Source organism: Hylobates moloch, unplaced genomic scaffold, assembly GCF_009828535.3.
Source record: "Hylobates moloch isolate HMO894 unplaced genomic scaffold, HMol_V3 SCAFFOLD_6, whole genome shotgun sequence".
Lineage (NCBI taxonomy): Eukaryota > Metazoa > Chordata > Mammalia > Primates > Hylobatidae > Hylobates > Hylobates moloch.
Genome location: NW_026652281.1, coordinates 1,489,078 through 1,515,851, shown reverse-complemented (window position 1 = coordinate 1,515,851; position 26,774 = coordinate 1,489,078). Strand labels below are relative to the sequence as shown.

Sequence of the window (26,774 nt, the reverse complement as noted above, 5' to 3'; positions counted from 1 at the left end):
TGTAGAGCAATGGCACAATCTTGGCTCACTGCAACCTCCGCCCCCCGAGTTCAAGCAATTCTCCTGCCTCAGCCTCCGGAGTAGCTGGGATTACAGGTGCCCGCCACCACGCCCAGCTCACGTTTTGTATTTTTAGTAGAGACAAGGTTTCACCATGTTGACCGGGCTTGTCCTGAACTCTTGACCTCAGGTGATCCACCCACCTCAGCCTTCTAAAGTGCTGGGATTACAGGCGTGAGCCACCACCCTGAGCCCATTTAGTTTTTATAAAGTGATGTATTTTAAATCATTTGATTTTCTTTTGAGACGGAGTCTCGCTTAGCGCCGCCTAGGCTGGAGTGCAGTGGTGTGATCTCGGCTCACTGCAACCACCATCTCCCAGGTTCAAGCGATTCTCCTGTCTCAGCCTCCCAAGTAGCTTGGATTACAGGCACCTGCCATCATGCCCAGCTAATTTTGTATTTTAGTAGAGACCGGGTTTCACTATGTTGGCGAGGCTGGTCTTGAACTCCTGACCACGCCCGGCTAATTTTGTTTTTGTATTTTTAGTAGAGACAGGGTTTCACCGTGTTAGCCAGGATGGTCTCCATCTCCTGACGTTGTGGTCCGCCCACCTCGGCCTCCCAAAGTGCTGGGATTACAGGCATGAGCCACCGTGCCCGGCCTCTAGTGTGTACTTAATCTTAGTGATTTCCATTAACAGCAAGAAAAAAAAATGTTTAACTGTAGGTTGATACCAACTCTTGATACTGTGCATCTTTAAACAGGTTGTATTAAAAGTGTAAATTTAAAAGATGCATATTTTTATCTTTAGCGTATATGGTTATTTGAGATACAAGACATATAAATGTGCATGGGTATGACTTGCTGCGTCCGTAGTTATCTTGAGATGAATAATCTGTTTCCAGACCTTGCTGAGTTGCCGATCAGTGTGACCGTGACATACGTTATTTTAACAGCCTCACAGACTGAAGAGTCAAGTGACCGCTAACCTGGCACTGTCCCTGCCGCTCCACACTCACTTGGTGGTGACCAGCTGCCCTGGTAGTGGTGGTGTGGCAAGTGTTTGCCAGGCAAGTGTTGCTGTTCTACACCTTTCCTACCCATCTTGCACTGTCCACTTTTAAAGCATAGGTAGTGGTGTACTTTCTACGAGTTTTCGAGGTGGGAAACTAGAAAATATTCACTTTATAATTAAATCTGGATTAGTAAAAATAGGAATGAAATCTGAAATGACCCTGTCTTTTTTTGTTTTTTGAGTTTTTTTGGAGATTGGTCTCACTCTGTTGCCCAGGCTGAAGCACATTGGCGCAGTCTCGGCTCACTGCAGCCTCCGCCTCCTGGGCTTAAGCAATCCTCCTGCGTCAGACTCCCAAGTAGCTGGGAATACAGGCACACACCACCACACCCTGTGACTTTTCGTTTTTTTTGTTTGTTTTTGTTTTTGTTTTGGGACGGAGTCACGCTCTGTCACCCAGGCTGGAGTGCAGCGACGCGATCTCAGCTCACTGCAAGCTCTACCTCTCGGGTTCACGCCTTTCTGCTGCCTCAGCCTCCCGCGTAGCTGGGACTACAAGCGCCTGCCACCACGCCCGGCTAATTTTTTGTATTTTTCGTAGGGACGGGGTTTCACCATGTTAGCCAAGCTGGTCTTGATCTCCTGACCTCGTGATCCACCTGCCTCGGCCTCCCAAAGTGCTGGGATTACAGGTGTGAGCCACTGCGCCTGGCCTGAATTTTAGTTGTTTTTTTTTTTTTTGCAGAGACAGGGTCTCACCATGTTGCCCAGGTTGGTCTGGAACTCCTGGGCTCAAATGATCTTCCCGTTGCAACCTCCCAAAGTGCTGAGATTGTAGATGCAAGCCACCGTACCTGGCCAGCCTCGTCTTTTACATACGCACGGTACTTAAGTGTGTAAAGTTTCCTGCCAGAGTTCTTTTCTCCAGCAGCTACCCGTATGGGAAGAGGGGTTCTCAGCCTAGGAGTGTGAGTTGCTGAGCAGGTGAACACGGCCCTCTCGACACGTGCTGGAGGGGCCATTGAACACGCAGGCAGGGCTCTGAGCCTGCATTGCTAAAGGGCAGCCGAGGGCTTCTGGGAGGCCCTCAGAGGCCGGCCTTTGAGAAGTGCATTCAGTAACAGAAAAGGCTCCAGACTTGGAAACTGCCGAAGGCTGGCCCAGGTTCCTGCTTCAGGATGACTCCAGAAAAATGGTGAGACCTGGGCCTGCAGTTTTGCCGCCTCGTTCCATGATACAGTTTATCTTTAATTTCAAAAGTAAATACTCCTAAGAATTCAAACAGCTGTCCTTTGCAATCCGTATCTTGTTACTCACTTTCTGTTAACTTGTGTGGGCTGCCCTTGAGCGGGGAAGGGCTAGGCCGGGCTACGTCTCGTTCTGCCACATCTCATTTTGCCAGTTTGCCAAAAACGGGAGGCACTTAACACCCAGCTTGGCTGAGCAGTCTAGCCATGTGCGGTGGGGTTGGCCTGTCTTTCTCTGCAGAGTGGAGTGTGGGATTTGGGGAAGGGCCGTGTGGGGCGAAGCAAGGTGGAAGTCTTGCTTCTTCAGGCCAGGAAAGTGGGGACAAGGTTTGTTTTCCATTTTGCTACCGGCTGTCAATCTGTATTCTCTCTTTTGCAGAACCGTGGGTACCGATGGATGTGGCCGAGAGCCCTGAACGGGATCCTCACTCTCCAGAGGATGAAGAGCAGCCACAGGGGCTCTCGGACGATGACATTCTGAGGGACAGCGGGTCCGATCAGGATTTGGACGGGGCGGGGGCGAGGGCTTCTGATCTGGAGGATGAGGAAACTGCAGCCAGGGGGCCGAGCCAGGAGGAAGATAATCACTCAGACCAGGAGGACCGGGCAAGTGAGCCTAAATCCCAAGACCAGGACTCAGAGGTGAATGAGCTGAGCCGGGGCCCGACCAGCTCCCCCTGCGAGGAGGAGGGGGACGAAGGGGAGGAAGACCGGACAAGCGACCTTAGGGATGAGGCCTCCTCAGTCACCAGGGAGCTGGATGAGCATGAGCTAGACTACGATGAGGAGGTCCCCGAGGAGCCGGCTCCCGCCGTCCAGGAGGACGAGGCTGAGAAAGCGGGGGCTGAGGATGATGAGGAGAAGGGCGAAGGCGCTCCCAGGGAGGAGGGGAAGGCTGGTGTTCAGAGTGTGGGAGAAAAGGAATCCCCGGAGGCTGCCAAGGAGAAAAAGAAAGAGGACGATGATGGAGAAATCGATGATGGGGAAATAGACGTGAGTATGATGGAGCAGCGCGTCGCAGGGCGTCCTGCCCAGCAGCCTGACACAGACCAGTGCTGGAAAGGAGGGACTCTGTGTGGGACTGACTTAGTGGTTTGTTACTAGGGATGGTGCAGGAGAATGAGAGGCTTGTTTTGGGGTCAGTCCCATAGTGATTGGAGAGAAAGAGCCGGAAATCGAGAATGAGAATAGGCAGCTCCAGAAGCTGCCAGCAGGGTTTCCATGGCCCTCGGCCGCCCAGCTGGTGGGATTGTTTGGGTTGTAGTAAAAGATCTAGCGCCCAGTTTTTCTAGGTTCTAGGAGTGAAGGGGTAATGTCTGCCCTTGTCTTTGCCGTCTTCAAGTGATACTCAAGTTAGCGCTCAACCAGAAGCCGGGTGGGTTTCCACTCTTGTCAGGTTTTTGGACTGAAAAGAATGAGGAAAGTTTCCATCTGGTTTTGGATGTTCTTCTAGGCATTTTTATGCTGGCCCTAGAGCCTGACGTCTGGAGAGGGCACCGGCTGGGCCAGGCCTCTTTGGACGTATCCCTGAAAAGACTGGTGGGCACCTCAACTTCTGACAAAGCCAGCACACTTTTTTTTTTTTTTTTTTTTTTTTTTTTGTTTTTTTTTTTTTTTTTCTGTCACCCAGGCTGGAGTGCAGTGGCGCAATCTCGGCTCACTGCAAGCTCCGCCTCCCGGGTTCACGCCATTCTCCTGCCTCAGCCTCTCCGAGTAGCTGGGACTACAGGCGCCCGCCGCCGCGCCCGGCTAATTTTTTTTTTTTGTATTTTTAGTAGAGACGGTGTTTCACCGTGGTCTCGATCTCCTGACCTCGTGATCCGCCCGCCTCGGCCTCCCAAAGTGCTGGGATTACAAGCGTGAGCCACCGCGCCCGGCCGCCAGCACACTTTTTTGTACGTTAAATTAATGTGGCCTTTAGGTTGAGGGGAAGCTAGTACTATCTGTGATCCTAGATGTGGGTAGGTGGGGTTTTCTTGGCAGTTGATGCCATTGGAAAAACTATGAGTGTTTCGGGAGAAACAGCCCAAAGTCCTCCTGAGTGATACTTTCCAGAGCTATTGAACTCAAAGGAGCTGAGCAAGGGACAGAGCAGTTGAACTGAACTGGGTTTTTGTTTGTTGTTGTGTGTTTTTTTTGTTTGTTTGGTTTTTGTTTTTTTTAAATCCCGGGGAAGGGGATTGTGCTTATGGGGAGTCATTGCAGTGAAGGGTGTCTGCAGAGAGCATCTCTCTGATTTCATGTTCTGGGTTGAGGCAGGTAAAGGCTGCCAGTTAGATGTGTAACCACTGGTTTGCCTTGAGTGCCATGCTCCTTTTTTTTGAGAGAGAGAGTCTACTCTGTAACCCAGGCTGGAGTGCAGTGGCGCCATCTCAGCTCACTACAGCCTCTGCCCCCCAGGTTCAGGCAGTTATCCTGCCTCAGCCTCCTGAGTAGCTGGGATTACAGGCACCCGCCACCATTGGCTAATTTTTGTGTTTTCAGTAGAGACGAGGTGTTGCCATGTTGGCCAGGCTTGTTTCAAACTCCTGACCTCAGGTGATCCGGCCGTCTCAGCCTCCCACAGTGCTGGGATCACAGGCGTGAGGCACCACCCCCGGCGAGTGCTTTGCTTCTCCAGTAGCGTGCTGGTGTGCGTGCTCTCAGTGCACGTTTGGATGTGACTTTTTGGCCATGGCTGATTGCTGTGGCAGTGCTGACTAATTTATAGGGTTTGAAGTGTTGCTCATGTAACTTTATGGGACGTGTGTGCGCCTACAAGCTTAGAATTTTAGATGTTTCATGTTTTCACAATGAAGTGTAGGAAGTGGTGTCCTCAGCTAGTGCTTTTTGCAAGAGGAGACCTACCCCAGGGCTGGCAGAGGGAAAGGAGACATGGTGAGATTCAGGTTCATCAATTTGGGGGAACTGGTTGGGTGAGGATGCCCATGAGATTGAGTTTTTGTGTCCTGGGTGTAACAGCCCTGTCTGTACCACCACTGGGAGTGCAGCAGTCCCTGCACCCAGGGCTCTGGTGTGCTCTAGTTCCTCTTAAGAGGACTGGCTGCGGACCCTCAAGTCTTAGGGGAGATTCATCAGACGGGTCAAGGGTCCCCATAGTGGTCCTGAAAGGCCATGTCTGTGCGGCATACTGTGAGTTCTCAGTGCTACACCATGGACGCGGGCAGTGCGGTAGATGGACCCAGCTGCCCTGGAGAATGACCCTGGCTGCCAAGGGCCTGGATGTGCTGGTTTCCCGTAGACACAGCGCATGGAAGAAAAACCCCATTTGCCATTTTTGCCCACCTAGACCCTGCCTGCCCTGTCTGGCACCGTCTCGTGAGGGGACCCACAGTTGAAAACGGTCTGCCGCTGTGGAAACCCCAGCACAGCTCCCTTGGCAACCGGGGAGGCAGGTTTCCTCCACTGCACAGACTGCCTCCAGCGCCCCACATCCCCCACAGGTCTGTGCTCCTGGACGCCAGCACAGGTGGACCTTGCTGTGCCACACGCTGAGTGTGACTGGGCAGAGCAGAGCCTGCTCCTGCTATGGGGGCAGCAGGCCTTTAAGCAAGGTGGGCAGTGCTGTGAATGGTGGGTTCAGCCTCCATGAGAGCACATTTGACTTCAGGCCACTGGGTTGCTTGCCCCAGGAGCTCCCGTGGTCTCCTCTTGTTCCCACGCCCAGCGGCGTCTCAGGCTCCTCCATCCTTTATGTGTCAACCTCAGCATTTGAGTAGGCTGTTTCTCTGTTGCCCCTGCCTCTCTGTCGTGACACAGGTTCATGTGTGTGTGTGTGTGTGTGTGTGTGTGTGTGTGTGTGTGTGTGTCTGCCTGCTGCTTCCCGTACTCCCAAGAACATGTTTCCTAAGACTGGGGGCTACCAGGCTGGTTCCCCTATCTCCCTGGGGCCTGGCACATGGTGGGCAGCCAGTCGGTAGAGGAATCCCACTTGCCCGGGGCACATTGAAGGTGAGAGCCTTTGTAATGTGAAGTGGCAGTGAGTGGAAGGTCCACACTCAAGAGCCAGTCACAGGTGGAGGGGAGTTCACGTGAGCAGCACCAGCTCTCCACCCTTGGGGGAAGGACCCAGCAGAGGTACGCGCCACGCCATCCTGTGCATGAAGACCTGCCACTCCGGCTGCTTCCAGCTTTTTCCTCCTCTCAGACCCAGTTCCAAGCCTGTTGTCCACTCTTGCATCTCTGCCGCATCTCCAGCAAGCACACCTCCTGTGCCTGCCTCTTTCTCGGAGGCCCTGCTGCATTCCTGCACCGTGCCCTGCTCCCTGTCTCTAGCTGCGTTTCTCTGATGGACTGGGAGCCCTGGGGTGCGCCGGGTCCGTGAGCAGTCAGCTTCCCACGAGGCCTTTCACCCGATCCCCTTTCGTCCCTGGAAAGCAGCCTCTGCGTGTGGTGGAAAGTGTCCGTTCTAGAAGACATTTTTCTCATTGCCTCCAAGTAGAGCCCTGGTGTCAGGTCAACTACCCGGATGTTTCTCTGTGGAAGAAGTACGCTCTTTGGCCTGTACCTTCGCAAATGGATGTTTCTGAGGCCTCGTAGCATTCCAGATCCCAGCAGGGTCTTACCAGCCCAGTCGGGAGAGGGACTGATTCACTTAGAGGCTTTCCCTGCATGCCTGCAGCCTCGTGGCCTACTCCTTGGCACCCTGGTCTACTGGATACCTGGAACAACTGAGTGGCAAAGTCGGGAGCCGTTTGATTTAGCATCCTTTTCTTTTTTTTCTCAATTTTTATTTTTAATTTTTATTGCTTTTAGTTTAAAAAACAGAGATGGAGTCTCACTATGTTGCCCAGGTTGGTCTTGAACTCTTGGCCTCAAGTGATCCTTCCACCTAGGCCTCCCAAAGTGCCAAGCCACTGTCCCTGGCCTCATTTATCATTCTTTTTCAGAAGCGCTTTCTCTTCTTTCAGGGCACATGTCCCTTTTAGATTTTGGGTCACTGGGACAGGTGAACTGATTATGGGGTACACTTTCCTTGATTGGGACATCAATTTGTACAATAAGCCCTTGAAATTCTTTGTCTAAACCACATAGCTTGTGCCTAAGGCCTTGAGTCTGTGTTTGGTGTGCTGCCAGAACACCCTCAGATACAAGTATCTTCTGGAAGTGCCGCTGGCCTGCGTGGTGGGGAGGAAAGGTTCCATACGGGGCTGGGACCAGCTGTTTGCAGCGCCTGGCTCATTTGTGGTGTGGGTGAGGGCGTCACTGACCGAGCTGACCTTCAGTCACCGGTCTCTTACCTGTTGAGGAAGCGGCATGGTAGAGAGCTGGGTGCAGCAGGCCTTGTTTTCCTGCTCCTGCCGTCCCCTGAAGAGTGTGTGCAGCCCACCCTGACCCACTCATGCCATGTGGCAGCCTCTCCTTTCTTTCTCCTACACGTCTTGTCTCTCCCCAGAACCACCTTTCCTGCCGGGAGATGACAAGCTACTTCCAGCCTGGCGAGGCTGTGATTTGCCGTTACAGTTGAGGGGCCTGGCCTGGGTCTGTCTGCCCACTCTTTTGCTCACTCCATGTTCCGTGTTTATATCTGACTTGTCATTTGGTTAGCAGACCTTCCATCACCTGGAGCACACTGGTCCTGGGAAAGGGTAGGGTTCCCATTTTGTTCCATTATCTTATTGAGGACCTCCTACATTTGTAGGGTGGCCTCCCAGCCAGCCAGCAGCACAGTGGACCCTGTCCTGAGTGGGTGGGCCGCATGACTCCTGTCATAATTGGTAGCTCTCAGTCTACCTTTTGGAGCATTTTCTTTGCACATGGTCTTTAATATTTTCTCTTGCTCAAATCCACCTTTCCTTTTTTTTTTTGAGACGGAGTCTTGCTCTGTTGCCCAGGCTGGAGTGCAGTGGTGTAATCTTGGCTCACTGCAACCTCCGCTTCTGGGGTTCAAGAGATTCTCCTGCCTCAGCCTCCCAAGTAGCTGCGATTACAGGCACCCGCCACCACGGCCAGCTGGTTTTTGTATTTTTAGTAGAGATGGGGTTTCACCATCTTGGCCAGACTGGTCTCGACCTCCTGACCTCGTGATCCATCCGCCTTTTATGTCTGGATCCATGAGCTCTTCTGCAGAAGAGCTTCTCCACCGAGCCTCATGGCCGTGGGTTTCCACTCCAAGTGGGGTTCTCTTCCATGTCACTGATAAGGTGCCAAGTGCACCCATTCTATTGCCAAAGCCCAGGAAGCAGCGGCCTGTACCACACTTGGGAAAAGGGCTCCTGTAGCATCAGTAGTAGGCTCAGAGGCCTTCTGTGCCCCTTAGCATGGTTAGTGTTTTGCATAGCCACGTGAAAAAGCGCAGGCCACCATCCTTACAGCTCTGAGAACTGAAACCTTTTGCTTACCTGGTGGCAGACCTGGCCCAAGCTGACGTGAGACTGCTCATAGCCTCGTGCCTCCCCTCTTGTGGGAGGGGTCCCGAGACCTCTGCACGGGATTGCAGTGTACCTCACAGGCTACTGTTTTAGACCCTGTGTTGTCACCTTTCTGAAGCCAGAATATTTCTGAATTCTCAAAAGACACCTGGCCCCACAGGTTTCAAATAAGGAATGATAGACCCGTATTTTCACCCACATCCTACAGACGAGACGCCCAGGATTCAGGAAGTTGTGGTTGGCCTGAGTGGCCATGCCAGGTTGGGCCCGGGGCCCAGCTGCTCGGCTTCCTGTGGCACAGCAGCTCCACGAAGTGGCCCCCTTTCCTTATCTGCATCTGCCTTTGTACAGAAGCTCCAGTGTGAAATAACTTCTTTCTTGTTGTGTGAGTAATACATGTTCACAGAGTTCTTTTTTTTCTATTTAAGAAAGGAAAAGAAAAGGCTGCACAAAGAAGAAAGCAAAAATCACCTGTATCATTGCTCCGAGTTAATCCTATGTAGCACATTACCAGTGAGGTGTTTCCTTTGAAATAGGGGACTCATGCGCACTTGCTGAGCACTTGCTGCTCATGTTTTAAGCACGGTGCAGCATTTTCCTTCGGCCCACCTCAGCCTGCTCTGGGGCACCTGTCCCGTTGTGCAAAGGGGAAGGCGAGCTTTGCAGATCAGGTGACCTGTCCACACTCACAGTCGCAACAGCCTGGACCCAGGATTTGAACCTGGGCCATTTCCTCCACTGCATGTGAATTTTATAAAGGCTCTTAAAATTGAGAGTAGAAGATGCCCTCAGCCTGGTGTCCTGTATCCACGTGTGTCTTTCCCCTGCAGTGAGAAAGCAGGCATGTGCCAGCATGGAGACCCAGCCTCAGATGGCTGCCCTGAGGCCTGTGTGCCTCCTCACACTCACCCTCAGTGTCCACGTCAACTTGGCCTGTCCCAGGTGGTGTATGCTGAGAGTCCCACGGGCACCATCCATTTTTAGGCCAGTTTGCAGCTAGCTGGTCCACTCAGGCCCCTCCTTGTCCTCTGCTTCCTACTCTCTGTGGCTTGGGTCACATGAGCAGAAGGCCATCAGCGTGGCGGAAACCAGGAGACCTGGAGTTCCTGCGTGCCAGACACTTGGTGTGACAATCTCAGATGACTTCAGCTCTGGGTCCTTGTCTTGAGTTGTCTTTGCATGATACTCTTACAATTTAAGAACTTGTTTTAATTATCCTTTATTTACTTACTTATTTATTTATTTATTTTGGGAGGTTGAATATTTTGTTATTTACACATATAAAGTAAGAATAAAGATTGGGCATGGAGGCCAGGCGTGGTGGCTCACACCTGTAATCCTAGCACTTTGGGAGGCCAAGGTAGGCAGATCACCTGAGGTCAGGAGTTCAAGACCAGCCTGGCCAATGTGGCAAAACCCCATCTCTACTAAAAATAACAAAATTAGCCAGGCATGATGTCAGGCACCTGTAATCCCAGCTGCTCAGGAGGCTGAGGCAAAGAGAATTGCTTGAACCTGGGAGGCAGAGGTTGCAGTGAGCCGAGATCATGCCACTGCACTCCAGCCTGGGAGGCAGAGGTTGCAGTGAGCCGAGATCATGCCACTGCACTCCAGCCTGGGAGGCAGAGGTTGCAGTGAGCCGAGATCATGCCACTGCACTCCAGCCTGGGCAACAGAGCAGGACTCTGTCTCCAAAAAAACAGAAAAGCATAGTAATCATCCATTATTTTTTTTTTTTTTTTGAGACGGAGTCTTGCTCTGTCGCCCAGGCTGGAGTGCAGTGGCGCAATCTCGGCTCACTGCAACCTCCGCCTCCCGGGTTCACGCCATTCTCCTGCCTCAGCCTCTCCGAGTAGCTGGGACTACAGGCGCCCGCCACCACGCCCGGCTAATTTTTTGTATTTTTAGTAGAGACGGGGTTTCACCGTGGTCTCGATCTCCTGACCTCGTGATCCGCCCGCCTCCGCCTCCCAAAGTGCTGGGATTACAAGCGTGAGCCACCGCGCCCGGCCGTAATCATCCATTATTTAAAAGACCATTGTGCTAAATGGTGGTTAGCTGAAAATTCACAATATTATATTGCTGAGTGATTGGTGGATTATTTTTGTTTGTTTTTTTGTTCAATTAAAAGAGGGGCCATAGTCCAGCACACCAATATGTATAGCCCCTGGTCGTTGTGGGTGTAGAGGCTGGGTGACTGGGGTCAGTGTGTAGGTGCTAGTCTGTGTTCTTTGGGTTGAAATGTTGTCTTGCACCTTCAGTATGCAACTCTGGTCTGTTTACTGATCACCTTTAGTAGCTGCAGGGTCCTCACTCCAATCTTAAGGTGGTTACATTGTTCTCCTTTTTCGCTTCTGTGAATGTTGGTGGTTACATCTTCGCAGAAACAGGGCTACATGTGATCCAGTTTGTTTCCTATTCATCCTGATGCAGAAAAACCCTTCTCACCACCTCAACTCCTGCACACTCACTTCCAAGTAAGGCAGGAAGATTGGAATGGATTTGAACTTTCCAAATGAGTTTTGTTTTTCTCATGGGAACAAAGAATGTGTTCTCAACTTAGATTTGAGCTTACATAGAATACCACATTAAGATTTTAGTGTGGTGCTCATTACTGTAAGAATAGCAGTAAAAAGAAGACACAAACTGAAAGACCAGAGAAGAGAGGCATCCTGTCACTTGGCATAAATTAAACATGCCTTCTCTGATCATTTCTTTTTTTTTAATTTGTTATATTTGATCATTTCTTTAAAAAGTGATTCTGCTGGATTTCTTAAAGGGTATAACTCTCAGGAATCTGTTCTTTTCGTTATAAAGTACTTTTCAATAACCAAATATCTTTGAGGCAAAAAATGATGCAGATATTTAAGCTGTGAAAGTTTAGGTTATTGTAAATCCAGGGTTTGGTTTCAGCATTTTTTCATTCAACAGATAATTACGGACTGTTTACTGTGAGCCAGATGCTGCCTGGACCCAGCAACTTGGTGATGGGCCTGCCCTGGCAGACGTGGGCCTGCCCTGGTGGGGCACAGGGTTCAGCCAGGCAGGTCGTGGTGTCGTCAACACAAGGATGCTCAGGTGTGGCTGCAACACCTGCAGGGCCTGGGGCTGCGAGGACCTGTCGTGGGGGGAGCTCAGGGAAAGCCACCCCAAGGAAGGGGACTCAAGCCTCCATCTGAAAGTGAGTTGAATAATCAGGAAGAGGAGAGGGAAGCACACGGTCAGGCCTGGAATTGGAAAAGGGCGCTTCGCATTGTGAAGCGAGACTGGAGGAGTTGAGGAGGGAATGAGAGAGGTCAGTTAGAAAGTGGTTTTAGTGGCCGGGCACGGTGGCTCATGCTTGTAATCCCAGCACTCTGGGAGGCCGAGGCGGGCGGATCACGAGGTCAGGAGATCGAGACCACGGTGAAACCCCATCTCTATGAAAAACAAAAAATTAGCCGGGCGTGGTGGCGGGCACCAGTAGTCCCAGCTGCTCAAAAAGGCTGAGGCAGGAGAATGGCGTGAACCCAGGAGGCGGAGCTTGCAGTGAGCCGAGATCGCGCCACTGCACTCCAACCTGGGTGACAGAGCGAGACTCCGTCTAAAAAAAAAAAAAAAAGAAATAAAGAAAGTGGTTTTACCGGGCTGGGTGTGATGAGCAGTGGTGCAGAGTGCAGGAGATGGGGAGGGGGATCAAGAAGGGCCCAATGGGACCGATGAGATGGGTTACGCTAGGGCTGGCTGGAAGAGGCCTGGATTGGGATGACGAGTTCTTCCATCTTGGATGGTCCTGTGTCAGGGATGTCACGTGGGCAGCTGGTGCCCACGTGGGCTGGCGTGGTTTAGGGAGGGGTCTCAGCTGCACATCCGTGGGAGCAGGCCCTGGGACAGTGGGTGGCTTGGGAAGAGCACCAAGCAAGGGTCAGGTTTGGCTGTGCATCCGAGTCCTTGTTGGTGAGGCCCAGCTTAGAGCTCCTGGGTTGTTCTAAGACTTGACAGCCAGGGTGAGGAGCTGGTTAAGGATGAGCCTCAAGGCGGGCCACTCCCGGCTGCGGGCATCACTGCCCTGAGGCACCCAACTCCTCCCCTCCTCAAGAATTGTAAATTAGAGGAAGTTTGTGTTTAAGGGACATAAAATATTTTGTTCTCCAAATTTTATTTAAATGTTAAAAGTTTTAAAACCCCGAAGTGTTACTATTTCCTGCTTAGCGTTGATAGTTAAGAGAAATGTCACGAAAGCCCACTCTGTGAATTGCCCCGTGTGCTGTACACAGTGCTTCTCCCTATGCTTCTCCCTGGCCTTCTCCCTGGGCTTCTCCCCGGGCTTCTCCCTTCCCTGTGCTTCTCCCTTCCCTGGGCTTCTCCCTGGGCTGCGGCGGGACGTTTAGAGCTGCCGGGCACACTCTGATCATCCCTGCTATGCAGATCTGGGACCTAAGATTTGGAAAATTGATGTGAATTCAATTCCTGTGACAATATCCAGGTTCCACACCCACCTTCCTGCCCCTTCTGGTTTGGAGAAAGCAGTGCTGATCGATAGATGCCTCCCCCACGTTAAGACGGTGTTCTCTGTTTCAGGATGATGACCTGGAAGAAGGTGAAGTGAAGGATCCGAGTGACAGGAAGGTGAGGCCTCGTCCCACCTGCCGGTTCTTCATGAAAGGTAACTGTCTGCGTGTGGAGCCCCAGCTTCTGGGGCTGTGGTGCTGGCTCACCTTGGCAGGCCCTGCTCTGCTCAAGGCACTTCTCTGGGCGAGACTGGCTAGGTGGTGGTGATGGTGGTGGTGGCAGCAATATTGGCAGTAAACAATAGGCCCAGCAGCCTGGTCATTCTGATTCTCACACTGGTGGTCCCAGGCCCTTCCGATTGCAGCAGACCCATAACTATAATGCAGATGGCATCAGTCTTTGAAATTTCAAAGGGGTCCTTTTCATAAGGCCAAATGTTCTAGACACCAGAATTAGCATTTTCCCCACCTCTGTAGAGATGGCCCCTTTTCCTGCAAGGTGTGTCCGAAGCGTTTGTTCTTGTGGAATGGATTTCGAAACGGCCAGAGATGGCTGCTGAAGGCAGCAGGGCTCTCTCCTGTACAAGGAATGGTGTGAGTTCAGGAGCTGCAGCAGGGAGTAGTGTAAGAAAGTGTCAGAAAAATCTGGGCTGACCCATTTTAAAATATGGCAGAACTCTAGCCTGATGATGTTAGGGCTTTTTGTTTCGCTGCTTAATGTCTTGGGGGATTCGGAAATGGAAATGCGAATTTCCAACTTGTAAGGGTATCTTTGATGTGCAGCAGTAGTTTTGGCTTATTTCTTGTAATTCAGCGTTCCCCTTGGAAAGGTGGGAAGATGTTGTTCTCTTTCTCTTAATTTTGCTGTAAGCCCATAGATGACTGTCACTGCCAGCCTGTGTGTGCCATCTAAAGCTCACAAGAGCTTCCTGTACTTCTTTTCCAGATGTTGTGACACCATTATCCACTCTTCTTCCACCAATATCCAATTCCATACCATTCAGAGGCCAGGTTAAAGGTACAAAATACGCTATATTCACTCTCTTCAGTACCTTAAAGTCCCCCTACTCCAGAGGCCAGACTTCCTTCTCCTGGATCCAGAACACAGCTGTGAAGCCAGAAGGAAAGGGGGTCTTTGAGGGGCAGAGAGCTGTTCGGAACCTCCTCCTTAGAGGCACATGAGCCTGTCGAGCATCGGGGACAGTCAGGACACACCCTTGGGGTGTGGCGGAGTCCCATCATTCAGAGGCAGGCTGTGCTCTTAGAGCAGCCAGGAACGCCCCTGTGCAAGAGATGACCTGATGCTGTGGGGCTCATGGGAACCCCAGGTCAGGCTCGCTCCTGTAGGTGTGTGCTTGCTTGGTTTTGCCAAGCAAAAACAGTTGACGTGTCGAAGTCACACGTGCATGTGAGGGGCCCCCACTGGGGAGAGCCTGTAAGGGCAGTAGACTTAGAGCCGTAGATTGTCACAGACGCTCCTAAGAATGCGGAGAAACGTGCAGTACATTTTGGAAAAACTTTGGTATTTACAGTGTCAGTATTTCAGAAAATTGAAATTTAAGCAGAAGACCTCTTTTCTATAATAGTGTGGGAATTAACAACATCAGTGTCTCCAGTTTCTGTATGAAAGTGATGGAGAACAGTCTGTACATATGTACGTGTACACATTTGCAGTCATTTTGAATCAGCACCCATCACAATGCAGTGCCCTGGTCTGTGGGTGGCAGTGTGACTAGGAAGCTTGACCAGCCGGTCGGTGTTGGCCTGATGGTTTCAACTGCAGGAGGCCGCAGCGTCCACCAGGGCAGGGAGACTGGACCAGGAGCTCGGGGCTCACTGCTGAGCCAGTTCCAGAATTTAACAAAAGAAGCACAAAACAGACGAAGAGAGATCATTACTGAAACTCTTCATTCCCTACACTGGGCGATGCCTGGATGAACACAGACAGGATCCTGTCTCCTTGCACATCCCATGGGTTGGTCAGAATTGGAAGGTGGTGCCCGCAAGGTTAGAGTAAGTACTGAGTTTGGGTTTCAGCGAGTGAGACCATGTGGAAGGGTTTCTACCGTCAAGAAATGAGTTTGAGACCAGCCTGGGCAACATAGTGAGACCTTGTCTCTACAAAAAATGAAAAATTAGCAGGGCTTGGTGGCATGCACGTGTAGTCCCAGCTACGTGGGGGGTGGGGACTGAGGGGGGCAGATCACTTGAGCCTGGGAAGTTCAGGCTGCAGTTGTGCCATGATCGTGCCACTGTACTCCAGCGTGGGTGACAGTGAGACTCTGTCTCTTGGAAAAAAAAAAAGAAAGAAAGAAAAATCAGAAGCTAGATAAGGCAGCATTTTTGCGGCTTAATCAGGTGTTATCAATAACTCATTTCAGAAGTATTTTTATTCTGTAGAGTGAGGTGATACGGTACAGAGGAAGTGGCTGATTCTTATCGTTTTCTAGATCATGTCTTCTGCTGCTTCTTTGTAATGAGAAATTTGGACTTAAATGTTTCTGCCTACCTGTAGTTTATATGAAATTGAAATTCATCAGTTTGTGATCCCTCCAATAACAACAAGTTATTTTGTAAACAAAATGAAGTTTGTTGTGTTGGAAAGGGTACGGAGATGTTGGAGTCCTCATTCACTGCTCGTGAGAGGGTCAAACGGTGCAGCTGCTTCAGGAGACAGTTCCTCAGAAGCTCCCATCACTTCCACTCCAGGTATGCATCCAAGAGAAGCGGACATGTGCATTTATATGAAAGCTTGTGCATGAATGTTCACAGCAGCATAATTTGCAGTAACCAAAAAGAAACAACCCAGGTACCCAAAAAGTGAGGAATGGATAAACAAGTGTGGCCTGTCCATGCAGTGCAGTGCTACTTGGCCATAAAGGGAATGAAGCACTGGCTCACACCACAATGTGCACAAACCTTGAAGACGTGCTGAGTGACAGAAGGGAGCACAGAAGGCCACAGGTCCACAGAGACAGAAAGCAGATTGTGACTCACGCGACGATGTGGACGAGCCTTGAAGACGTGGTGAATGACAGAAGGGAGCACAGAAGGCCACAGATCCACAGAGAAAGAAAGTAGATTGTGACTCATGCCACAATGTGGACGAGCCTTGAAGACGTGCTGAGTGACAGAAGGGAGCACAGAAGGCCACAGATCCACAGAGAAAGAAAGTAGATTGTGAGTCACGCCACGATGTGGACGAGCCTTGAAGACGTGCTGAGTGACAGAAGGGAGCACAGAAGACCACAGATCCACAGAGATGGAAAGTAGATTGATTCCTCGTTGCCTGGGCTGGGGGTGGAGAGTAATAGCTAGTGAGTACAGGATTTCCTCTTTGGGATGATGGAATGTTCTAGAACTAGCTAGTGGTGATGCTTACACAACTTTGCGAATATACTGCAAACCAGTGAATTTTACACGTTAAATAGGAGTATTTTATGTTATGTGAATTGTATCACAATTAGAAAATTCTTTTCTTACAAAAAAGTCGGTGGCTGGGCGTGGTAGCTCATACCTGTAATCCTAGCACTTTGGGAAGCTGAATGGGGAGGATCGCTTGAGCCCAGGAGTTTGAGACCAGCCTGGGCAACATTGCAAGAGCTCATCTTTCTTTTTTAAATTACTTGTAGAGACGGGATCTCACTATATTGCTCAGGCTGGTCTCAAATACTAGGCTCAAGCAGTCCTTCCACCTCCGCCTCCCAAAGTATGGGGATGACAGACATGAGCCACTGCTCCGGCCTCTGTTAGCTTTATCTCTGTGACACGTTGTGATATAGAGATTAATCATTTAATCGCTTAGTGGACACGTTGAGATTTGTGACCAGTTGACAACAAAATACACTGGGAACACAACTTGCTCACATTTTAGAGATCCGTGCTTTGTGTACGCCTGCCCGGCACCACAGCACATAAACTACAGCTGGAGCTGTACTTCCTCATGGGATATTACCTCTCGTGGGCCTGTGTTGGATCATCAGGACACAAAGTTCTGTCCACAGAGGAGTAAGTAGCATCTTCTTTAAACTGTGTCCCACCTTGGGTTTTTTTTTTTTTTTTTTTTTTTTTTTTTTTTTTTTTTTGGAGACAGTATCTCACTCTGTCACCCAGGCTGGAGTGCACTGGTGGGATCTCGGCTCATTGGAACCTCCACCTCCTGGGTTCAAGCGATTCTTCTGTCTCAGAGTCCCGAGTAGCTGCAATTACAGGCATCTGCCACCACCCCCAACTCATTTTTGTATTTTTAGCAGACATGGGGTTTCATCATGTTGGCCAGGCTGGTTTCGAACCCCTGACCTCAGGTGATCCGCTCACCTCAGCCTCCCAGAGTGCTGGGATTACAGGTGTGAGCCACCACACCTGGCCCCTACTTTGGGCTTCTGATTTATCCCTCAGTGAACAAGCATCCCAGTCCATTTTTTGGGTCTGATCTCCTTGGCTGTGCTCCCCCCAATTTTTTAAAGTTGTGGTGGAATACCTTTTTTTTTTTTTTTTTTTTTTTTTTGAGATGGAGTCTTGCTCTGTCGCCCAGGCTGGAGTGCAGTGGCAGGCACCATCTTGGCTCCCTGCAAGCTCCGCCTCCTGTGTTCATGCCATTCTCCTGCCTCAGCCTCCTGAGTAGTTGGGACTACAGGTGCCTGCCACCACACCCAGGTAATTTTTGTAGTTTTTGGTAGAGATGGAGTTTCACTGTGTTAGCCAGGATGGTCTCCCATCTCCTGACCTCGTGATCCGCCCTCCTCGGCCTCCCAGAGTGCTGGGATTACAGGTGTGAGCCACCGCGCCTGGCCTTCTGTCTTTTTAAGATTGAATAATAGGTGCAGTGGCTGATGCCTGTAATCATAGCACTTTGGGAGGCCGAGGTGGGTAGATCACTCGAGATTAGGAGTTCGAGACCAGCCTGGTCAACATGGTGAAACCCTGTCTCTGCTAAAAATACAAAATTAGCTGGGCATGGTAGAGCACACCTGTAATTCCAGCTACTCGGGAAGCCAAGGCAGGAGAATCGCTTTAACCCAGGAGGTGGAGGTTGCAGTGAGTGGAAATCACGCCACTGCACTCCAGGCTGGGCGACAGAACGAGACTTGGTTTCAAAAAAAAAAAAAAAATTGACTAATATTTGTTAGTGTGGAGCAGGTGCACTGGGTGTTCCCTCATCTGGGGATGGACACTTGGTTGGCTTCCACCTCTAGGCGATTGTGAATAGAGCTGCTGTGAACGTGGGTGTAAAAATCTCTCTTTAGACCCTGCGTTTAGCTCTGTGGAGTTTCTGATGACGTGGTGGTTGTATGTTTCATCTTTTGAGGAGCCGCCAAGCTGTTTTCCACAGTGGCTGCGCCGTTTTACTTTCCCAGCAGCGGTGCGGGGGCTTCCAGTTTCTCCACGTCCTCACCAGTAGTCTGTTCTCTGTGTTTTTGGATAGTAGCCATTCCAGTGGATGGGAGGTAATATCTTACTGGGTTTTGATCTGCCTTCCCTGAAGATTGGTGGTGGGGTGTCTTTTTTCATGTAGTTATTAGGTCATTTGTATATCTTCTTGCAGAAATGTCTTTTGCTCAGTTTTGAATCCTTGCAAAACTTTATTTAAAGCAGCAGGTCTGAGTGTCGTCTGTGAACCCCTGGGAGTCCTTGAGACCCTTTCAGGGGACCCTGAGGTCAAAACTATGTTTTTATTTTTGTTTTATTTTATTTTACTTTTTTGAGACACAGTCTCCTCTGTTGCCCAGTCTGGGGTGCAGTGGCGTGATCTTGGCTCACTTGCAACCTCCACCTCCCGGGTTCAAACGATTCTCCTGCCTCAGCCTCCCGAGTAGCTAAGATTACAGGTGCATGCCACCATGCCCGGCTAATTTTTGTATTTTAGTACTGGCTAAATTTTGTATTTCAGTTGGTCAGGCTGGTCTCGAACTCCTCACCTCAAATGATCCGCCCACCTCGGCCTCCCAAATCGAAACTATATTTATAATAACAGTAAGGCTGAGCAAGGCATTCATCATGCACTGGCATTTCAAATGCCACTTTACTTCATGTCTGTGCTGTAGTAGTAAGAACTGTAATTTAATTAAATCTTACGCTTGAGTACAGATGTTTTGTTTATTTTTATTTGTGAGGTCTTTTTAAAAAACTTTATTAAAGTAATATTTGTGTGCCATGAAATTGACCCATTTTAAGTATACAGTTCCATGATTATATAAGCATATCCCTATGATAAAGTTTAATTTATAAGTTAGGCACAGTAAGAGATTAACAACAATAGCCACTCGTAAAATAGAGCAATTGTCCTAAAAATATGAATGTGGTCTCTCAAAAGAGCTCACTTTATTGCACTCAGCCATCTGATGACGTGGGATGAAATATGCTCGCGTGATGACACGGAGGCCCTGCCACTTAGCATTGGGCTCCTCTTGACCTCCTGCCAGTGCATCAGAAGGAAGGTCACTTGCCTCCAGTGATCCTGGGTCACTGAGCCACAGTGAGCACAGCACCGCCGTACCCCCAACGGTTGTTGGCCAAGAGGGCTGCTAAGTGACTAGTGGGCAGTTAGCATCGTGGACAGCATGGATCTGCTGGACAAAGGGATGATTCTTGTCCCAGGTAGGACAGAGGAGGTCAGCACAAGATTTCATTACGCTACTCAGCACAGAACATCATTTAAAACTTAGGAATTATTTTTGGAATTTTTGATTTAATATTTTCAGACACAGGTAACTGAAATTGTGGAAAGCCAGAAAGCAGAGGAGGGGTCCTGCTGTGCATGTCTTAGTACTCATCGTGGCGGAGTGGCCGCGTGGGTAGAGCCCCTGCCAGCACCCAAGTCCAGCGGCCTCAAGGGGCAGCACAGGCAAGGCTGGAGCTGCAGCTGACCCTGTGCGCTCTCCGGGGAGCACGCATTCATGAGAAAGACTGGCAGACATGCCAGGGAATGCAGATCCGGGTCCTGGCAGGAACAGAGTGAGCCTGCAGCTTCAAGGAGAACAACGGACAGTGTTAGCAGTATTAAAATTGGAGCTTTCAGTTGAAAATTGGACTTTTGTGTGCTCACCAGCTTCTCAGTGTGTCAGGACTTTCTCAGGTGACCATTGCAGCATGTCACAGAATCATGCCTGGGTAAAAGACCCATTCAAAGTTCAAAATAGACTAATGGATTTCAGAAGAAACAAGCTGGAAAAGTGTGGTGATAGGGTTCAATTGCAGCTCACAGTAAGGAGCCTTCCCTTGCTGACTGCGGTGTCAGGAAGAAGCTCTGAGCACATCTGAAAAGGCTTTTAGATGCCCCTCCCTTTCTAGCTGCGTCTGTGTGTGGGGCTGTAATGTCCTCTCCTGCTTCAGCCACAGCAGCCCTTCATGGTCGATCTCATGCGGATGGGAGGCCAGGGGTTTTCCAGGGTCAGCATTCAAGAGATTCGCAAAAAGGCAAAGAATGCCATTCCTCTCACCAAATATTTTAGAAACAGTTTCATAAATATTTGTTACTATATATTGGATATCCTGTTACCGTTAAATAATCAGATATCTTTAAATGTCTCTTAATTTCTAATATACGTATCAATAGAAATGACCCATATAAACCAAGTAACCCAGGGAGTTGATATTTACTGTATTCAAAATCAGAAAAGACATTTAAAGATACTTCATGTGTGGGCTGTGCTGGAGCATGAGCTGAGCCTCAGTTCTGCCATCTCTGTGTTTAGATGCCGGATTTTCCACATTTCCTATCTGTTTCCTGTCTGTTTCCCTGATCCAGTTTGGGTTTGTTGCTGTGAACATGCAGGTTCCCTTTCTGTAGTTACATTGTTTAGTAAAAAAAAGCAAGGTTCAACACAGAGCATAATATATATGCTCAGGTAAAAGGGGGCAATGCTTGATGGATAGAGCCCCAATATATTGATAACTGCCTCTGGGAATGGCCCTGGAGGCATGGGATAGGAGGTCGACTTCACAGTGTGCCTTTTAGAGTGAGTGGGTATTTTTTAGTTACAGGTATTTCATTTGATTATGAAATATTTCATATATGTAAAATAATACAATGTTTACACAGGCGTAAAGATTAATAAGAGAATAAAACAGTTGGCCGGGCGTGGTGGTTCATGCCTGTAATCCTAGCACTCTGGGAGGCCGAGGTGGGCGGATCACCTGAGGTCGCAAACTCAAGACAGCCTGACCAACATAGAGAAACCTCGTCTCCACTAAAAATACAAAATTATCCAGGCGTGGTGGTGCATGCCTGTAATTCCAGCTACTCGGGAGGCTGAGGCAGGAGAATCACTTGAACCTGGGAGGCAGAGGTTTCAGTGAGCTGAGATCGTGCCATTGCACTCCATCCTGGGCAACAAGAACAAAACTCCGTCTCAAAAAAACCAAAACAAAACAAAAACCAGTTGCTGCTGTGCTGACATTCCAGTTAAGAAAAAGACCATCATCCTGTCTTGAAGCCAGAAATAGTACTTAGACATTTCGGCAGTGGAGGAGCCGCCTCCACCCAGCTCCAGTGGCCTCTGTCCCTCCTTGTCCTCTTCTGGCCTCAGGCCATGTCTGTGTACACAGTATCTGCAGAACTGTCTTTATCCTGCTAGAATCACAATCCACATAAATTTTGGGTTTGAAATCCCAGTTAGAAACAGAAGACTATACAATCTGTAAACCAGAAGATCTTTATTTTTGCTTCTATTTTCTGGATAATCTCTTTGTTTTTTTAACAAATTGCTTTTTAAATTATGAAAGTAAGGCTGGGGACAGTAGCTGACACCTGTAATCCCAGCTCTTTGGGAGGCTGAGGTGGGTGGATCACCTGACATCAGGAGTATGAGACCAGCCTGGCTAACATGGTGAAACCCCATCTCTACTAAAAATAGAAAAATTAGCTGGGCATGGTGGTGCACACCTGTAATCCCAGCTACTCGGGAGGCTGAGGCAGGAGAATTGCTTGAACTGCGAGGCAGAGGTTGCAATGAGCCTAGATCGCTCCACTGCACTCCAGCCTGGGCAACAGAGTGAGACTCCATCTCAAAAAAAAAAAATTTAAAAAAGGAAAGAAAGTAATATGGGCTGGCAGAAGGCAAGAAAATAAAATCTAAAGCCTCTTCCCACATTCCCAACAGTTGGGTGTGTTCCTACACAGATAAAAGTTCACATTTCAAAAAGGTAGATGGGACAACGGTGTTCTTTTTGCCTGACATCTGCTGGATGTGTGTCCCAGCTACACGTGCAGACCAACTGTGCTGCTTTCCAGAGCCATCTTCCCCTTTACTCTGGCCAGGGGCAGGACAGCGCTCAGCACCCCCAGGCAGGTGACCCCCGAGAGCTGAACACTGTCACCCAGCAGCGTCTGGTCTCTAGCGGCAGCCCCGCGCTCGCCTCCTCGGCTTGCTCTTTGGTGCTCACTGGTTTGTTCTCTTCTGCGTTGTTCCTCTTTTCTCCCCGTGCCAATATCCGTGAGAAAGGATCTTTTTTGACTGTAGGTTCGTAGATGATGTCCTAAAAATTTTCGTAAATACAGAAAAGAACAATAACATTTAGCCACCACCCAGATACATATTTTAGATGAAAAAGAAGTACGGAGGCCGAGTGTGGTGGCTCATGCCTGTAATCCCAGCACTTTGGGAGGCCGAGGCTGGCAGATCCCAAGGTCAGGAGTTCGAGACCAGCCTGACCAACTTGGTGAAGTCCCGTCTCTACTAAAAATATAAAAATTAGCCGGGCACGGTGGTGCCCATCTGTAATCCCAGCTACTCAGGAGGCTGAGGCGGGAGAATTGCTGAAACCCAGGAGGTGGAGGTTGCAGTGAGTGGAGATTGCATCATTGCACTCCAGCCTGGGTGACAGAGCGAGACTCCATCTGAAAAAAAAAAAGAAAAAGTACAGAAAAGCTGTGGTTTCTATTGTCAGCACTTTTCTGTACTTGGACATTTTTTACAATGAGCTTTTGTTACTTGTTTAGTTATACACGTGATTTTGAATACTGCATGAGTATTTTCAGAGGCAAACCATGAAGAGCTCTGTAGTGTGTTGAGTCTCTTAGATGGATGACTGCATAGTCAGTTTTTCTTTAAATCTCTCTGAGGCTCTGGATTTATGAACCCGCATAGAATAACATTTCCCAACCTCTTTTGTTTTTTGTTGTTGTTGTTTTTGAGACAGTCTCGCTCTGTCGCCCAGGCTGGAGTGCAGTGGCACGATCTCGGCTCACTGCGAGCTCTGCCTCCTGGGTTCACATCATTCTCCTGCCTCAGCCTCCTGAGTAGCTGGGACTACAGGCGCCCACCACCACGCCTGGCTAATTTTTTGTATTTTTTAGTAGAGACGGGGTTTCTCCGTGTTAGCCAGGGTGGTCTCGATCTCCTGACCTTGTGTTCCACCTGCCTCGGCCTCCCAAAGTGCTGGGATTACAGGCGTGAGCCACCGCGCCCGGCCTCCCAACCCCTTTTGACTTATATGTGATCTCTGAAACGCTTTTAGAAGTTTTAAAAATTACTTTGTCATTTTTGCATTTCCAGAGAAGCAGTTTTAAGTTTTCTTTCATGTTTAATTTGGATTTATATTGTTATTATGTTGTATTGAGTTGGTTTTAATGCAATCTTGCAATCTTAAGTGTTCATGATGTTTAAGGTTAAAATTTTAAATGATTTGGAATCTAACTATGTTAACCCATTGAAAAATTTTTTAAAACTACTTAGATACCATATGCCATATTTGGTTTTAAACAGTGTATACATATTATCTACTAAAAAAAGTACATTTTTAAAAAGTGATTCACTCAATAATTGAGTCAGACACTTAGATGTCTTATATTCTGCACTTAAAATCGAGGTTTCCTTTACTAACCCGGATGTTCTGTTGAAGATGAAGGTTTGTGATTGTTGTTTATGAGCAAAGTGTAAAAGCCCTGTTTAAGTTTCAGAAATATCTTGAAATGCTCTGTGAGAGTTTTCTCTGTGAGAGAAATGCAGGCGTACAGAGGTGGCCAAGGGAATCCTGAGCACTCCTGCAGGCTTCTCATCGTTGTTAATGCTTCTCGTGTCTGTTTCAGCACAAATGCAATTAACGTCCAGTTGTACCTAGATGAGCCTGGGCCAGGGCTGGAAGCAAAGCTCTGGGGCTTTCCTGGTTTAAGGGGAAGATTAATACTCAGACAGTTGATATGCATGAACTCTCCACAAAGTGACTTTGAAACAAGCTGTTTCCTCTGACCGAGGTGCCACGGGTGCCTGGCAGCCTCTGGGGAACTGCCGTGCCTGGGCAGGTGCAGCTGTCTAGCTCAGCCTCTCCAGGCTCATCCCACCCACCTCCCCGTTCAGTCCCCACTACTGTTTGGCTTGCCATCAGGCCTGGGTAAACGTGGCCTCTGCCCCCTCCCACCCCCCACCCCAGCAGCTGCCCTTGTGCAATTAGGCTCTTGTGGACCCTTTCTGATCTCACTTTTGTTTCCATAGGGAACTGTACCTGGGGAATGAATTGTAGGTTTATACACCCTGGAGTGAACGACAAGGGGAACTACTCCCTAATCACCAAAGCCGACCCCTTCCCGCCTAATGGCGCCCCGCCTCTCGGACCTCACCCGCTGATGCCCGCCAACCCTTGGGTGCGTGATGCCTCTTCTTTCATTGTGTGCACATCAGCCAGCTGAGCTCTGCCTGAATCTCAAGCTTAAGACAAGTCACTGTGCCTTAGCGCAGGCTCAGTACCCCCGAGTGGAAGCAGGCCTCGGCTTTCCGAGGACGGAGTGAGGCTTGGTGGAAGGAGAGCGGCCAACGCGGCCGGCTTGTGTTGTAGTTGTTTTTACTGTCTGGTTTCTCTGTACACTTGAAAGTTTTACTTTCTCACCTTCTCCCTTCTCATTTTTCAATAGGGTGGGCCGGTAGTTGATGAAATTTTGCCTCCACCCCCTCCAGAGCCCCCAACAGAGAGTGCCTGGGAACGAGGACTCCGGCACGCAAAGGAGGTAACAGAATTCAGTAGAAATCCTGACAAGAAAGATGCTATTACAGGAGCGGTTCTTGACAAAACTGGGATTTCCTCGGTCCAGAGACAACCACGGAAAGCCCCAGAAAGCTCTGAAGTTAGCGGTCTGTTTCTGTGGTGTCTTTCTTTATTTTTTATTTATTTATTTTTTTGAGACAGAGTTTCACTCTTGTTGCCCAGGCTGGAGTGCAATGGCCCAATCTCGACTCAACTGCAGCCTCTGCCTCCCAGGTTCATGTGATTCTCCTGCCTCGACCTCCCAAGTAGCTGGGATTATAGGCATGTGCCACCAGTCCCAGAAGGATGGAGAGTTATATCTAACCGTCTCAGGCAGCAGCCCAGTAGGCCAGGGAGTTCAGTCCAGGGCATACCCACTGTCTTCATGGGGCTGGATCAGCACTGGGCCACACCCCAGCTGGCACTGCCCAGGATCGCAGGGTGCAGTCTCCAGCCACTCATAGAAAGCCTGGCGAGGCTGCCCGAGCCGCACCCCCAGGATCTGCGCCCCACGCTCCTGAGACTCAGTGTCTGCTCTTCCTGGAGAAAACTTGGAGCTTTCTGGCCCCGTCACTGCATACTTCCTCCCTCTAGGCCCACGTTGGCCCCAGTGTGTGAGCTTAAGCTCTGGGGACCACTTTGCCGGCACCCAGCCCCGCTTCCTCATTTTCCTGGTCAGCCTCTGCTGGGAAATGATGGACAAGATGTTCCTCCTCACTCCCTCGGCATGTCACCTCCTTCCCTCTGAGACTCCAGCCACTCCACCTGCTGCTTGTCACTGAGTGACTGAACCCTGGATTCAGTTCCAGGGGTAGTTGAAGGAAGTGATGAGTACCTCCTGTGGGCACACGGAGGCCGGGGGCAGCTGTTTGTACAGAGACGGGCACAGACTGCCCTCCCCAGAAAGACGCCTGTGCTGTGTCCGCCCCTCACCCCTCGAGCACTTGCAGCATGCAGCTCCTGCTCCTGCGGGGCTGCTGCGGTCGGGTGGGACGGCTCCCTCTGTGTTTCCTAACAGCGACACCCGGTGTTCCGTTCCATGTTGACTTCTTTCTTCTTACAATGGTAGGTTTTAAAAAAAGCAACTATCCGAAAAGAACAGGAGCCGGATTTTGAAGAGAAAAGGTTTACGGTGACCATTGGCGAAGACGAACGGGAATTTGACAAAGAAAATGAAGTTTTTCGAGATTGGAATTCTCGGATCCCGAGAGATGTCAGAGACACAGTGTAAGGAATGGCCCTGCCTGCCCCTCCATTTCCTGCCTGCGTGTGGCCACGCTCCGGAGAGAGCAGCCGTGTGCAGGGCCCCAGGGTCCGCTCGGCTGAGACCCAGCCCCATTCACTGGAGTCACAGTGACGTTCCTGAGAGCATTCAGGCATGGTTCTCAGAGCTCATCTCGGTTTTGTGCTTCTAGAAAGGAAGCGCTACGGCTCTGTGCTGTGGGCCTTGACTGGCAGCGCTCACAGCGCTGTGGTTCCTGAACTCAGAGTTTTTGCAGCCGTCCTCGAGGACTCTAGGGCCCCACAAGCCTGGGTTTCTGGCGCCTCACCCCACCCACATTACCCAGGAGCCAGGAAGTGTGTGGAGGTTGCCACAAGCCAGGAGCACAACAGCTGCGGCCTCCGCTGGCCGGGCTGTTCTGCCTTCTCTGCTTCTCCTCAGGGCCTTGATGGCTGGTCTTTTTTTTTC

General features: G+C 49.8%; 1 protein-coding gene across 8 annotated transcripts in view; it reads left to right on the top strand.

The window, feature by feature from the left end:
* The window catches only part of ZC3H18 (zinc finger CCCH-type containing 18), a 65,586-nt gene that overhangs the window by 3,500 nt on the left and 35,312 nt on the right, over nucleotides 1–26,774 (top strand). For 2 of the 8 annotated variants that reach the window (XM_032156223.2, XM_058440391.1), the window contains exons 2-7: nucleotides 2,645–3,258; nucleotides 13,197–13,281; nucleotides 14,073–14,144; nucleotides 24,559–24,707; nucleotides 24,975–25,067; nucleotides 26,154–26,311. In XM_032156223.2, coding sequence (XP_032012114.1) covers nucleotides 2,659–3,258; nucleotides 13,197–13,281; nucleotides 14,073–14,144; nucleotides 24,559–24,707; nucleotides 24,975–25,067; nucleotides 26,154–26,311 — 1,157 coding nt within the window. In that variant the 5' untranslated portion in view covers nucleotides 2,645–2,658. Of the gene's footprint in view, nucleotides 1–2,047; nucleotides 2,214–2,644; nucleotides 3,259–11,471; nucleotides 11,818–13,196; nucleotides 13,282–14,072; nucleotides 14,145–24,558; nucleotides 24,708–24,974; nucleotides 25,068–26,153; nucleotides 26,312–26,774 lie in introns of those variants that run through there. The other 6 variants (XM_058440390.1, XM_058440392.1, XM_058440394.1 and 3 more) reach the window with 6 other exon arrangements.